This window comes from Rosa rugosa, chromosome 7 (assembly GCF_958449725.1).
Source record: "Rosa rugosa chromosome 7, drRosRugo1.1, whole genome shotgun sequence".
Classification (NCBI taxonomy): domain Eukaryota; kingdom Viridiplantae; phylum Streptophyta; class Magnoliopsida; order Rosales; family Rosaceae; genus Rosa; species Rosa rugosa.
This window is the reverse complement of record NC_084826.1, coordinates 10,684,741-10,698,494: the sequence shown is the minus strand read 5'-3', so window position 1 is coordinate 10,698,494 and position 13,754 is coordinate 10,684,741. Positions and strand designations below refer to the sequence as shown.

The 13,754-nt window shown below is 38.5% G+C and overlaps 2 protein-coding genes across 2 annotated transcripts; both read right to left on the bottom strand.

Annotated features, from left to right (window-relative positions):
* Positions 1–6,369: 6,369 nt before the first annotated feature.
* Positions 6,370–10,031, bottom strand: LOC133723555 (2-oxoglutarate-dependent dioxygenase 11-like). The gene is made up of 4 exons (XM_062150405.1): positions 9,757–10,031; positions 9,446–9,678; positions 6,898–7,222; positions 6,370–6,774 (listed from the first exon to the last, which is right to left on the bottom strand). The coding sequence occupies exons 1-4, from the start codon at positions 10,003–10,005 to the stop codon at positions 6,517–6,519; spliced, it is 1,065 nt and encodes a 354-aa protein (XP_062006389.1). The 5' UTR covers positions 10,006–10,031; the 3' UTR covers positions 6,370–6,516.
* Positions 10,032–10,640: 609 nt separating this feature from the next.
* On the bottom strand, positions 10,641–13,053 carry LOC133722410 (protein SRG1-like). Its single transcript, XM_062149304.1, has 4 exons — positions 12,687–13,053; positions 12,372–12,604; positions 11,307–11,631; positions 10,641–11,164 (listed from the first exon to the last, which is right to left on the bottom strand). The coding sequence occupies exons 1-4, from the start codon at positions 12,933–12,935 to the stop codon at positions 10,907–10,909; spliced, it is 1,065 nt and encodes a 354-aa protein (XP_062005288.1). The 5' UTR covers positions 12,936–13,053; the 3' UTR covers positions 10,641–10,906.
* Positions 13,054–13,754: the final 701 nt, after the last annotated feature.

The following is a 13,754-nucleotide window of genomic DNA, read 5'->3' as shown; positions in this document are numbered from 1 at the left end:
AGCAAATGCATATATGTTGAATCAAAACATCTTCAGGATGGAGCGACCATGCTAAAGATGTGCCTCGTTAAAACCTTGCCAGGTAATAAAACCCAGTGGGACAAAATAACCCTGGACGAATGACAAAAGAGTACACGATGGTCAAGTGGGTATGCTTCTGGATACTCCCCCTGATTTCAACTCCCCCTGAAAATACATGTTAGGTAATTCAGATAATTTACGTAGACCAATACCTTGTACATGCTTCTGGAATGTAGACTTTGGTAGTGACTTAGTGAAGAGGTCTGCACGATTGTCTTCAGATCGAATCTGCTTGACTTTAATTTTCTGATGCTCCTATTGTTGCTGATTGAAGAAGAACTTTGGTGCAATATGTTTGGTGTTGTCTCCTTTGATGAAACCCGTCTTCATTTGCTTGATGCAAGCAGCATTATCCTCGTGGATAGTGGTTGGTTCATCAATGGTGGAATGCAGCCCACATGTGCTTTGTGATGGCTCTCAACCATATACATTCACGTACTGCTTCGTGAAGAGCTAGAATCTCAACATGATTCAAAGAGATAGCAACAAGGGTCTGTTTTGTAGACCTCCAAGAAATTGCAGTATTCCCAATGGCAAAGACATAACCAGTTGGGGAACGCTCATTGTGCGGGTTGATAGATAGTCTGTATCAGCATATACAACAAGGCGAGCATCATTCTGAGGATCAAGTGGGTTTGATCCATTCCTTGATGCATAGGGATAGAATAAGCCCATATCCGCCGTACCTCTAAGGTAGCGAAAAATGTCTTTTATGCCATTCCAGTGGCGGCGTGTTGGCGCAGAGCTATATCTAGCTAACAAGTTCACTTTAAATGAGATGTCCTATCTAGGGCATTGAGCCAAGTACAATAATGCGCCTATTGCACTTAGATATGAGACTTCTGGCACCAATATCTATTCGTTATCATCTGCAGGACGATACGGTTCTCTCTAGACTTCAGACGACCATGGGTGTGCTTGCTTTTATCCTCATTAAAGCATCTTAACATCTTCTAGATGTAATTTGGTTGATGGACCAAAATTTCATCTGCACTGTCCTCAGACTTCAGGTCGAGACAATAATTTGTTTCCCAAGGCCTTTCATCTCAAATTCCGACTTCAGGTGCTTTGCAGTTTCCTTGATCTCTTCAGGAATATCAATCAAATTCATGTCTTTGAAAACATAGACCGCCATAATTGCAAACCCGGAATTTGTTTCCTTAATAAACACGCATGGGCGTAGTTTATTATTCACATATCCCATCCCGATCAAATATTCACTTAGACGGTTATACCACTTCCGTCTAGATTGTTTTAATCCATAAAGTGAACACCTCAAAACTAATGGAGAACACGTTCCGTGGTCTAGAACTATTTGCATTGGGTACCTTAAGTCCTTTAGGAACTTTCAGGTATATCTCTGTATTATGATCCCCCTAGAGATAAGTTATGACCACATTCATAAGCTGCATATTCAGTTTTTCAGAAACTACCGAACTGATAAGGTAGTGGAACGTTATGACGTTCATTACGGGAGAATACGCCTCCTCGTAATCAATCACAGGGCGTTGAGAAAATTCTTGCGCCACTCGACGAGCTTTGTGTATCACAATCTCATTTTTCTCATTACGCTTCCTTATAAATACCCATTTAAATTCTACAGGTTTAACATGGGGAGGTGTAGGAACAACAGGTCCAAAACACCTTTCTCTTTGTCAAGGAATCTAATTTGACCTGGATTGCTTATTTCCTTTTTGGCCAGTCATTTCTTCGTTGACATTCATCAACGGAGCAAGGTTCGATTTCATCTCTTGTTTTAGTTTCGGTGGCCACCGCAAATACAAACACATCATCGATGATAATCTCATTCCAATTCCAAATCTCACAAAATTTACCGAGATTTCTCTATTCTCGGGAGTGGGTTCAAATGTTGGAGCGTCCCCCAACGTCGTCTCTTCTAGGACGGACCCATAATCCGGATTTATCTCGTGAGATGAATCAGTTTGAGATTGCGATGTCAAGAAGATTCATTTGTGCCGAGTTTACCCTCTTCTGGGGATAAGAATCTTTTGAACCTAATGGTCTACCTCGCTTCTGGGCAGGGACATATGACTGGTTAGCCGCCATGGTTGTACCTCGTCCATCTGGGATGACATGTCATACGGGGACGTCTATCCTTACAGGCATATTTGCAGCAGGTATATGTGATCTGGTCACTTTAGCTAGATCAGAGAAAGCGTTTGGCATATTTTGGGCTATACTTTGTAGATCTAGAATTCTCCGCACTTCACTATCGCATTGTGCGGTTCGGGGATCGAGATGATACATAGTGGGGACATTCCACGTCAATTCACGTCGTTCATCAGGAACGGTAACGTTCTTATCTCCCCCTAACGGCGGGAAGACTGTCTCATCAAAGTGACAATCTGTAAACTCTCCGGCATTATCAAGTCTTATGGACTTTATGGGATAATCCGAGTGGTGAGCCACAATTTCATGATCTGGGCGAGAGTTTAGCAAAAGCAGCATTTTCTTGTGGACAATAGTGTAACATGTGATCACTTTGTCGATACATCAATCACAACCATGAAATATTTAAATGGTCCGCATGGTGGTTGGAAAGGTCCACAAATTTTCCTTGCATTCTGTGCAGAAAAATGGTGTGTGTATATACTAGTCTTTGCACATGATGGTCTAGAGTTTAACATTCCTAACGATCGAGCAAGTTTGGCATAATGTGTTACTAAACACAAGACCCTTATTCAGAAGGGGATGCCCGTGTGATAAGTTGAGGATACGGTGCATCATACTTTGACCTGGGTGTCCCAAATGGTCATGTCATAGCAAGTAGTTGCTCGAATAAGTTAGCTTCTAGCTAACAGATTTCAATTTCTCCAATATACGCTTCTGGCTGCATATTGAAAGGTTATGCAAAGATATTACACTCATTTTTCTCAGTGGTTTCAACATGATAACCGTTGGCTCGAATATCTTTAAAATTCAATAACGTTCTTCTGGAACGTGGAGAATATAAGGCCTTATTAATGGTAAATTCAATACCATTGGACAACATAAAGTGGACTATGCCATAGCCCTCTATCAGGTTGGATCGTCCTGATGCAGTTGTCACAGAGGTATGAATAGGCAATAAGTTTGAAAATATCTCCGATCTGGGAGTATGGTGTGCATAATATCACTGTTAGCCAGACAACAAACTTCTCCATAAAATATGCCTATTCATTTATTTAATTCAATGGATCACATGTATAAATAAATTTATTGAATTAAATATATTCGAACATAACCACATTTCTATAATCCAAAATAATTGAAAACATAAATCACCAAAATCTGAAGATGTTTCATTCATTAAGATGAAAATATGGCACAAGGGGCCAATTATATCCATGTCTTCGAGTTCTAATTCTCGGTATGTTTAGTAACTTCCTGAAAATCCATGATCTCTAGTGTGGAATCGATGGAAAATGACTCTTCAATAAAGTTGGTATTTCGAGTTCCACGACTGGCGAAATACTCATCTACTGCTTCGGCTATCGCACAGCAGGTGCGGGACCAACAGTCAATTCCTCCACATCGATGATAAAGATTATGCTAGTTTTGGTGGCGACGAGCCAGACTAGTGTTCCTTTCAACTCGGGCTTGCTGAGCTAGGGCATCACAATTCTCACCACATGGGCATTGGCCATGTGGAGCTGGATTACGTGCTCCTTGGCCTCTTGGGCCTTGGCCACCTGACTGACGGTCATGTGGGTTATTTTCTTTCTGCCAATCATGTCTTGCTTCAGGCAAGAAAATGGTCATTTGATGGTTAAAGCGCTCTTCCAGAGCGACCCAGAGAGTCTGTGCATCATCTTTATCGGATACTCAGCTTGGAGTGCTTTCTCCATATGTTTCTTTATGAAAATTATGGCACTCGCCTTAAAAGCCTCTCGGGCGACATTGTCAACATTGATTATTGATCTCATCTTCTTTGCAGTTAGATGAATTATCACATCTTGAGTCCACTTTAGATAGTTTCTTCTGGAAACCTCCAAAGCAACAAAGTCAAGTTTGTTGAGATTTGACATTTCTTACAGGAAAGGAACAAATAATCTTAGTGCTTTGGGTAGTATCGTCCATAAGCAACTAATAGGAATTTCAAGTTCTATAACATGGTATGGAAAATCGGATTAAACATGTAAAATCTACTGGTTTTATCATGTGTGGTGAATTTATGAAGGAAACTTCAAGTTTCTTAAATGGCATTATCGAAACTACAGGTTCGATATGTGAATCAACTACTGGTTCATTTAGAACTTCTAGTTCATTAGGTACCTGCATTTTCTACACATATATTCTAGTGCGAAATTTAGACAAGTAACACAATAATATTGAATAGAGCAAATTGAAATAATATCTCACAAATTGAATAAATGGAAATCACAAATCAATTGAGATATTAATTGCATGCTAGTAATATAACATATTAATTATCACACAATTATGTGAATAAATGCTTCTGGCAATTAATTACACATATGAAATATGGTGAATTTATTTACAATAGCCATAATGACATGCACGTTGTCTGGGTTCAAATCTCAGTAGAATCAAATCATTTTTCCTTTTATTTGGTTCTGCTGGACCAAAGAAAGAGTGAGCTTGATAATAAACTCTACAGGGTTTAGCTGCGAGCTCGTGACCCAAGCTTTCATGCACTAGTCAAAGAGTGTGTGAGGCATGTTGGGCTGCTAGGTCCTGCAGAGGGAGAGTAGGCCTGCTGGGCTCAAATTGGTCTTTGTCATGGCAACACATGGCGAGCTTCTGTTATGGTCTTGTAGCTTGGGCCTGAGCTTCTGGCTCGGGTTTGATTTGAGTTTCTGACTCAACCACATTTAATATTCACAATTATAACATAACCAAATTCAATATATGTTATTACATCATAACGGAAACAAATTAATGCAGGGGTTATGTACCTAAGGAAATGGGTTCAAATCTCATTAATGCTTCTGACATTTCGTATAGGTAATAAATTGAGCAAATGCTTCTGGCATAACTTTATGTAATAATCGCGTAATAATTTAGCCCATAATGCTTCTAGCATAAGGAATTATAATGGCATAATTCAAATTAGTGTAACCAAAAAATTAAGTCCATAATGCTTCAACAAAAATCACAAAAACATGATTGCAGCTTCTACTGAATAACAGTCGAAAGACGAACTGAAACATTAAGCAAAACTACCCAGAAAAATACGAAAATTTACAGAGATGCACTAAACACATAAGGGCTCTAGCATACAAAATTTGGTGAGTTTTGGAGTTGATTTACTATTTCAAATAAATACTGGAACACAGAGAACAGAAGGTAAAATGAAACAGCAAAATCGGTTTTTGTTTGGAAAAAACCTACTTGGTTGTAGAGCTGGTAGAGTGAAGTTGATTGAAAGATGAACTGCCTCTTCTCTGCAACCCAAGTTATTCACCTCTCCTCTTGTCAATCTGCAATCCGAATCGTAGAGCTATTCGTGCTGATAACGTGTTGTAAAAGGAACATAGAAAGTGTTTCAGAAAATGGAGAGAGCTTTGCTTCTAAGAACTTGAGAGAGAGAGAGTTTAGATGCAGATAATAAGTGTAGTATTTTCTGTTTTTCATCTTCTTCCATGTATGAGAAATGGACTACATATGTAGTAGAAGACAAGGAACATATAGCCTAAAGTCCTCCATAAAACAAGGACCCTTAAAGTCCTCCTTAAAACATGGATCCCCTAAAACTAGGAAAGAGAAAAGCATCTTCTAATATACAACAATTTACATGATATAGCCATAATAGTTTACAACATAAGTCCAGTAGATGAAATAATTAAGCTGCCAATCATTGTAGTGGGTACCGGGTACGTATTATCCTCCATTAAGTAAAATTTTCAAGTTGGAGGACACAATTGGCCGGCGACCAATTTATGAAAATATTCGATTTAAAGCAGTGTGGCAAGTGATGCACTAATAAGGCCACAAAACAGTCTTGATCTCTGTCAATATTTACAGCATACTTGGCTTTAATGGACGATTATGTGACCAACAAAATACCTTCAAAGTCTTCATAAAGTTCTTATTAATTAAGGACTCGATCTCAACATAACTTTTCGGTTTTCCGTTAAAACTCTGAACATTTCCTACCGACTTTCAGTCTATAATTCTATGTAAATGTTGAATTATTCATATTTTGTGGCAAATGGGAATCATTGCATCAAACCCATCCCTAGAGACCTTCACGTACTCGTAATAGTACTAGGCATATTGTTGGTCTCTACTAAGTACTAACAACACTGCTCGGGATAAGGTCCAATACCATATTCATATATGCAATACTTTCAAACAATTAACAACATGTGCTAGTACAAAGAAAGACAAGATGCTTTGTTATATTAATAACAAGTCCGTTTATTGTAGCCATGATCCAATACTGACTTTTGAACATTACAAGCGTCTCCTTTAATTGGCAATCTTGGCAACTTCGGTGACATGTGCCTTCCCTTCTTTTTTCATCTTCTGGGTTTGCTTCAGATAATCTCCGTAAGTGACTTTCTTGTACAATGGAAGGGACCCAGGAGTCTCAAGTACCATTTGATCAAGGGGTTCAATATCAACATTTCGATGTGGTATATAAAAGGTTGAATAAGATATCCTCGCCTTGCTTTTGTTTGTTACCACTCTGTGTTCAATGCTCTTGTACTTCCCATTACTCCAAATCTGTCATATCACACAACCATAAACTGTGAAGGTTAATAGTGAAAACATTATACTGCTTAAACAGAGTAAATGAAGATTGAAACTCGGCTTAGTTAAAGAAGATGTCATTTGATGCTTTGTTACCTCGATAATATCTCCAACATTCACAACGAAAGCATTGGGCAATGGCTTGATCGGTACCCATTTTTCTTTGTGTTTGATTTGGAGTCCCGGTACATCTTCTTCTTGCATAAGTACACCCAAGGTGCCTTTGTCTGAATGTGGACTGAGACCCATTACTTTATCAGGCATGAAGCAGGGAGGATAGTACGCCACAGACATAGGTTGTACCAACTCTTGATGTAACAGGAGGAGTGCATCCTTCTCCATCCCCATTATTAAAGAGACAGACCTCAGGAGCTCCTCTCCAATTCGTCCAAGTTCACTAGAATATGTCTCAATAGCCTCCCTTCACCAATAAAGAGTTATAAACAAGTTTAGAGTCAACCGGTGTTTCTAACATTTCTTGTGGTAAATAAGAGGGTAAATAACCTAAATTTTATTGGTATGAATATATTTTAATGCTTAAGAACAATGTTTGAATTGGCTCCTGACATCAATGGTGCCAATGCTCTTTAGTGAATCAAATTTGATGCATATAATTGACTGACAAGCAAGAATTAATTTCCAGCTCATTGGAGAAAAAATTGGACACCAATCAATATATGAAGAATATGCAAGGCAACTCGGCCTAGAGCGTACGTCCAGAACATAAAGAAAGTGCACAACTCCACCCTTGTCGACCACTATGTTAAATCATTTTGTGATTAGAACTTTTTTTTTTTTAATCAAGAGATTATACTATATTAATTCATCTGAGTCAAACACTATATAGTACACAAAGCTTACCCTCAATCTCAAAAGAGGGTAAGTTTTGTGTCCGAATCCACCGCCATTTCTCTTATTTGTCATTTTATTAATAAACAAAAAGAAGAATACAAGCTAAGCTAAGAAAAGGGGGATTAAAATTAGTCCTAGTAAATCTTATGAAATAGTAGATGTTACCTAGAGGGTTTGCTCTGCTAGGGTTGGGAGAGGGCCGCCTCCGGCCTCTCTGTACCTTCCTCCATCGTCGATGGACTGCTGTTCCGGTACCGCTCTCGGTGTCGGTTATCTTGCGCATGGCTCCTGTCATGCCTAGTATCAGGTCGTGGTTCATATCTCGCCCTGTGACCTTTTCTTTTTCTCAGATCTCCTCTGATCGGGCTGCCATTCAAAGGGGAGAAGCCATGGCTGTGTTGCTTTCTAGGATCGGATTTGCACCGAGAATCGAGAGTCTTCGGCCAACTCGGGCACGACTCAAGTCACCGACGTGCGGCTGTGGATTGGTGGCAGTGTGGCTGAGTGAGGGGATCTGCCAGGTTTCGACCCAGTTTCCTGGTGCGGTGGAGCGGCAATTAGAGGGGAGCAGAGAGTGTATTCTGGGCGGGATCTGCGTTCTGGTTGGTGGCCTTGGTGGCGGAGATCGGTGTCAAGTTGGAGGGGCTGGGATGCTCCTTCTCCGACAAAGGGAGGTGGAGCAGAGATCGAGGCCATGGTCAGGGAAGGGATGGGTGTCCAGAGCGTTTCTGGGTGCCCAAAGCAGGTTGAGAATTTGGGCCTTTGCTCTGGTGGACGGCCCAAGTAGGGTGTTGGGTTGGGTCTTCATGTTTGGGGCTTTGCAACTGGTGTATGAGCCCATTGCTGTTCAGGTTCGCATTTGGGATCCAGGAGACTTTCTCTGGACCCTAAATTGTTATGCACTTTGGATCTGCTTCTTTGGTTACTTAGGTAGGAGATTGCTCTCTATTCGGTGTATTTTTTTGCATGGAGTAGGCAAGGTTGGTCACACTACCGGCGGTTACTTTGATAGAAGGTTACCCTCTATTCGACGTATTTCTTTGCGTGGAAGTATGGTCGGCCATACTATTGGTACCGTTTTACATAGCCCGGATTATATCCGGTGCTTCATCAAATGCTTAATTGCATCCCTCATTACCCTTGTTAGGTTTTATTTCCGATGCATTTTTGCATCTAGTATTGTTCTTGTTATTTTATATTTTGATGTAGTTTCTACATCTATAAGTTGTAATTTTTCTTTTGATTATTATTAATAAAGTGGTTGACGAATTCTCTCAAAAAAAGAAAAGGGGGATTAGAACGTTTATTTTATTAAGTTCCTCTATAACAATGATTATCTTGGAAAGAGTGAACCAAATCAGAATATCAAGTACTCTAAACTGTGCAAACAAATACTATATAATAAAACTAAAACGCTGATGATAGTAATCAAATTAATAAACAATTATCAAAAAAATCAAATTAATAAACAATTTCCAACTAGGTATGAGTCTCCAATGATATAATGTACAAAATTAACAAAGTTTCTTTGGTGGGACGTGACTCTTCCATTCATTGTTTCGACTTGCAATAGTGACTGTTTAGGTCTTCCACAATTTCGTTTTCGTTAGCTAGTTGTTCTTTAATGTTTGGTGTGTTCTGCTATGGAGGTCTTGGCTTCGTCCCCCTCTTTTTGTATCTATTTTTTCTTTATTAACATAGGGTGGTAAGGAGGTTTCTTTGCCTCTCTTATCCCTCTTTTTGAGCCAAAAAAAAAAAAACAAAGTTTCTTCGGTAAAGTTTAGGGACATACTTGAATGGACTTGGTGGCCAAACATCGAGCTTTCTATGCTGTTGTGGGTAAACAACAAGAACAAGTTTGTCAGACCAATCCAGGACCTGATCCACATGGGAATGGCCATAGCCTTGTATGTCATTTGGTGGCATAGCAATTTGGTTCTTCTCTTCTAATGGAAGTTCGAAGAACTTCAGCGCTGAATCCTTCAAGCCCTTCGTTATTTCTGTTGCCACTCCATGATTTACCATCTGCAAAAAATCAAGAGTTAGATCAATTTGAAAATTCTTAACTTTGAAGAGTTGCATGCAAGGTGTTTCATGAAATACCTGAAAGAAACCCCATTCCTCGCAAGCCTGGTCCAGCTTGTGAAGCTCCTCTTTGTTCCCATTTGAGAGCAGAGAAAAATCGATGATGGGAACCTCGGAGGAAAGCTGAGAGCACAAACCGGCATCGTTTGCAATGTCCTTTTCATCCCTGATGTATCTTTCAGGCACCTGAAAAGGGTCACTCCTCACCATTTCTTGAACATTTGGTAGTGGTGGACATGGGTCATAGAGGGCTGAGTTTGATCCCATTTTTCTTTTTTCTTTATGTGAACAACTTTGAGATAGAACCTCTGGATTCTTGCTTATATCTAAAGTTATTATAGACAGAGATCAATTAATTTGGTGCCAGCTAATTAATTGGGTTTGTCTGTTAAACTCCTTCTGCATGTCATGTAATTGGTCTGTTCTGTTTTTCAAGACCGCTTTCGCCAATGAAGTGAATTGAGGTGACTGTTTGTTTTGTAATTAAGCCAAGTCATATTGTTTAATTTAAGCAATTAATTAAGTTTTATATTTATCTTCTCTGACTGAAAATATTCCTTCAGCTACGTTTAAACACGAATAATTCATCTGGCCGGGTCAGTTGTTTCCTCTTCTCTGCCACAATTATTCCACGCAAATCCATAGTAGTGAAGATGAAACATGTGACCCCAGCTGAAGAACTCGGATATTTAATTCTTTTGTTATATTGGAGAAGATTGAATCCCTGATCTAGCTTACTTGAAACTCAATTCTCTACCTCTGCCTTCCCCACTTAAGCGAAACTGTTTCAACTCCCATAGACGAACCCCTGGATTTGGGCCAAAACTTCAGCTTTCTACGCTGGGAAAATGCATCAGACCTTGCACCATTTCTCTCGCCACTCCAATGCGTTCAAGAGTACCACATTGACAATACTTTTAAACCAATTCACAAGATGTTCTAGCTCAACAAATTAAATACAAAATGCTTGTCATACTAATAACAAGTCCAATTATGAAAGCCATGATCATTTTGACTGATGGGTCACTATGTAATATTACTTTTACTTGTTGACTAAATTGCTTGATTTTCTTTTCAAAATAAAAAATAAAAACAATCATTCAAGATTTGATTAAATATTTATTTTTTCATGTCCCCTGCCTTTTGAAAATTAGTACATATGCTGTGACTACCAATTAAGCCTAGCAACCTTAATGACATGCGCCTTCCCTTCAAATCTCATATGCTTAGTTTGCCTTAGATAATCTCCATATTTGACCTTTTTGTACATCGGAAGGGACTCCGGCGACTCGAGTACCATTTGATCAAGGGGTTCAATTTCCACATCATGACGTGGTAAATAAAACGTTGAATAAGATATCCTCGCCTTGCTTTCGTTTGTCACAACTCTGTGTTCAATGCTCTTGTATTTCCCATTACTCCATATCTGTCATATGGCACAGTTATGAGTGGAAAGCTTAATGAAAACATTGTACAAAAAGAAAAATGAAAATGAAAACATTGTACAAAAAGAAAAAAAACAAAAAAATCAGTCTCAGTGAGAAAGATGTGATAGTATGATTTGCTACCTCGATCATATCTCCAAAATTCACTACGAAAGTGTCGGGAATTGGCTTGATCGGTACCCATTTTCCTTCGTGCTTGATTTGTAGTCCCGTTACATCGTCTTCTTGCATAAGTATGCCTATGGTGCCTTTGTCTGAGTGAGGGCCAAGTCCTAGTACTTTATCAGGCATGTAGCATTGAGGGTAGTAGGCTACCGACATGGGTTGCACCAACTCTTGATGTAGCCCAAGAAAAGCATCCTTCTCCATCCCCATAATCAAAGACATAAACCTTAGGAGCTCCTCTCCAACTCTTTTAACTTCACTAGAATATGCCTCAATAGCCTCCCTACACCAAATGAATATATATTTATCATCAAGCTAAAGTCAACCAGTGCTTAGGTTAAATAATCAAGGCTGAGGTAAATGTAAATACTGTTCATGTGTGTTTTAATGCTCGATCAAGAACAATGTTCTGCTCCAATCATCTTTAGGAAGTCAAATTTGATGCATGTTGAATTGCACGGTAAAATTGCTAGCTCATTGAAGAAAAGAAGACACCTATATCAAATTATAAGTATGAAGAGAATCAATTTAAGAATCAATTTATTTGTTCGATTATTTGTTTGAATGAGTTTTGCTAAAAGATTTGGAAAAAATTGCACAGTAGTGTAATGTTTGCTTTGACGTCTATTTATAGATGTAACAAGAAATTGTTAATATTGTGATAATATGAGTCATTTTTGTGCAATCTTATTAGAAATAATAATTCCACCTATGACCTTAAATTCAATTATATGTAAATAGTGTAAAACAAATATAGTATATTTGTTGTCAATTTAGTAACTTTAGTTTAATTAGATATAAAATAAATTTATGACATAAATTGATATACCATAGCCGTACCTATTCCGTTTCTTTGGATCATGCAGTCGCATTACCTTTTGAAAAAACATCTCTATTTCTTTTGGTCAGACTATATAGTCATACATTTTCCATGTTCATATATATTATAGAAAAGCATAGTTGTTTCTTTGAAGTTTAGTGACATACTTCTATCCAAAAAAAAAAGAAGGTTTAGTGACATACTTGAATGGAGTGGCCGGCCAGACCTCGAGCTTTCTATAGTGGTGTGGGTGAACGATAAGAACAAGTTTGTCGGACCAATCCAGGATCTGATCCGAATGGGAATGGCCATAGCCTTGTATGTCATTTGGTGGTATAGCGATTTTGTTCTTTTCTTCTAATGGAAGTTCAAAGAACTTCTGCGCAGAATCCTTCATGCCCTTCATCAATTCTGTCGCCACACCATGATTCACCATCTGCAAAATTAAGAGTCGTCGGAGGATTAATTCCAAGGTTTAGAACGTTTAAGAGTTGCACGCAAGGTGTTCAATGAAGTACCTGAAAGAATCCCCATTCCTTGCAAGCCTGGTCCAGCTTGTGAAGCTCCTCTTTGTTCCCATTTGAGAGCAGAGAAAAATCGATGATGGGAACCTCAGAGGAAAGTTGAGGACACAAGTCTGCATCGTTTGCAATGTCCTTTTCATTCCTGATGTATCTTTCAGGCACCTGAAAAGGGTCACTCCTCACCATTTCTTGAACATTTGGTAGTGGCGGACATGGGGCATAGAGGGCTGAGTTTGATCCCATTATTCCCTTTCCTTTCTTTGAACAACTTTAAGCCAGCACCTCTAAACTCTTAGATATATAGACCAGAGAGGCAGAGATTGATTAAGTTGGTCACAGCTGATTTGCTTTGTCTGTTAAACTATTCTGCATGTTGTCTTATATATTGGTCTCTCTTATTTCTCAAGACGGCTTTTGCCAACTGCATTAGAGCTCAAGTTGACTATTAATTTGTATTTGCTGTACTAATTGCTTTGTAATTAAGCTAAGTCAGGTTTATATTTTAAGCAAAAATTTAAAAAAGAAATGGTCCGATGTTTATCTTTTATTCTTCTCAGACTAAAAAGATTCCTTTGGTTAGGTTTTAACTTCAGTATGGTTTCTGTTTTTTTTTTTTTTTGACAAAGCAGTATGGTTTCTGTTACACGACTTGGTTTGATCACATGCTTCATGTTCACTACTCTGGTTTGGGTGGACTAATTTTTGAGGAGGCAATTTCTACATGGAACCTGACTTTGGTGACTCCAACATTTGTCCATTTGATCGAATGGCTAAAATTCCACATATTGTGTCACCTACAAAAGAAAGGAAGCAATTTTTGTCATAGTTTATGTGTCTATCTATGTATTTGTTTATGTGTCTATCTATTTATCTATCTATGTATTTGTCGATCTATCTATTCATATTATAAAATCAAGCTTTTCAGCTTTATCAAATTTTCAAATGCTTGATTACCTTTTACTGAATAAAAGTATTTTATAAAAACGAAGTGCCTAGGCTTCATTAAAATTTAACATGTTTGAACGATTTTTGCAACCAAGGGTGTTAAACTAATAAAGACCT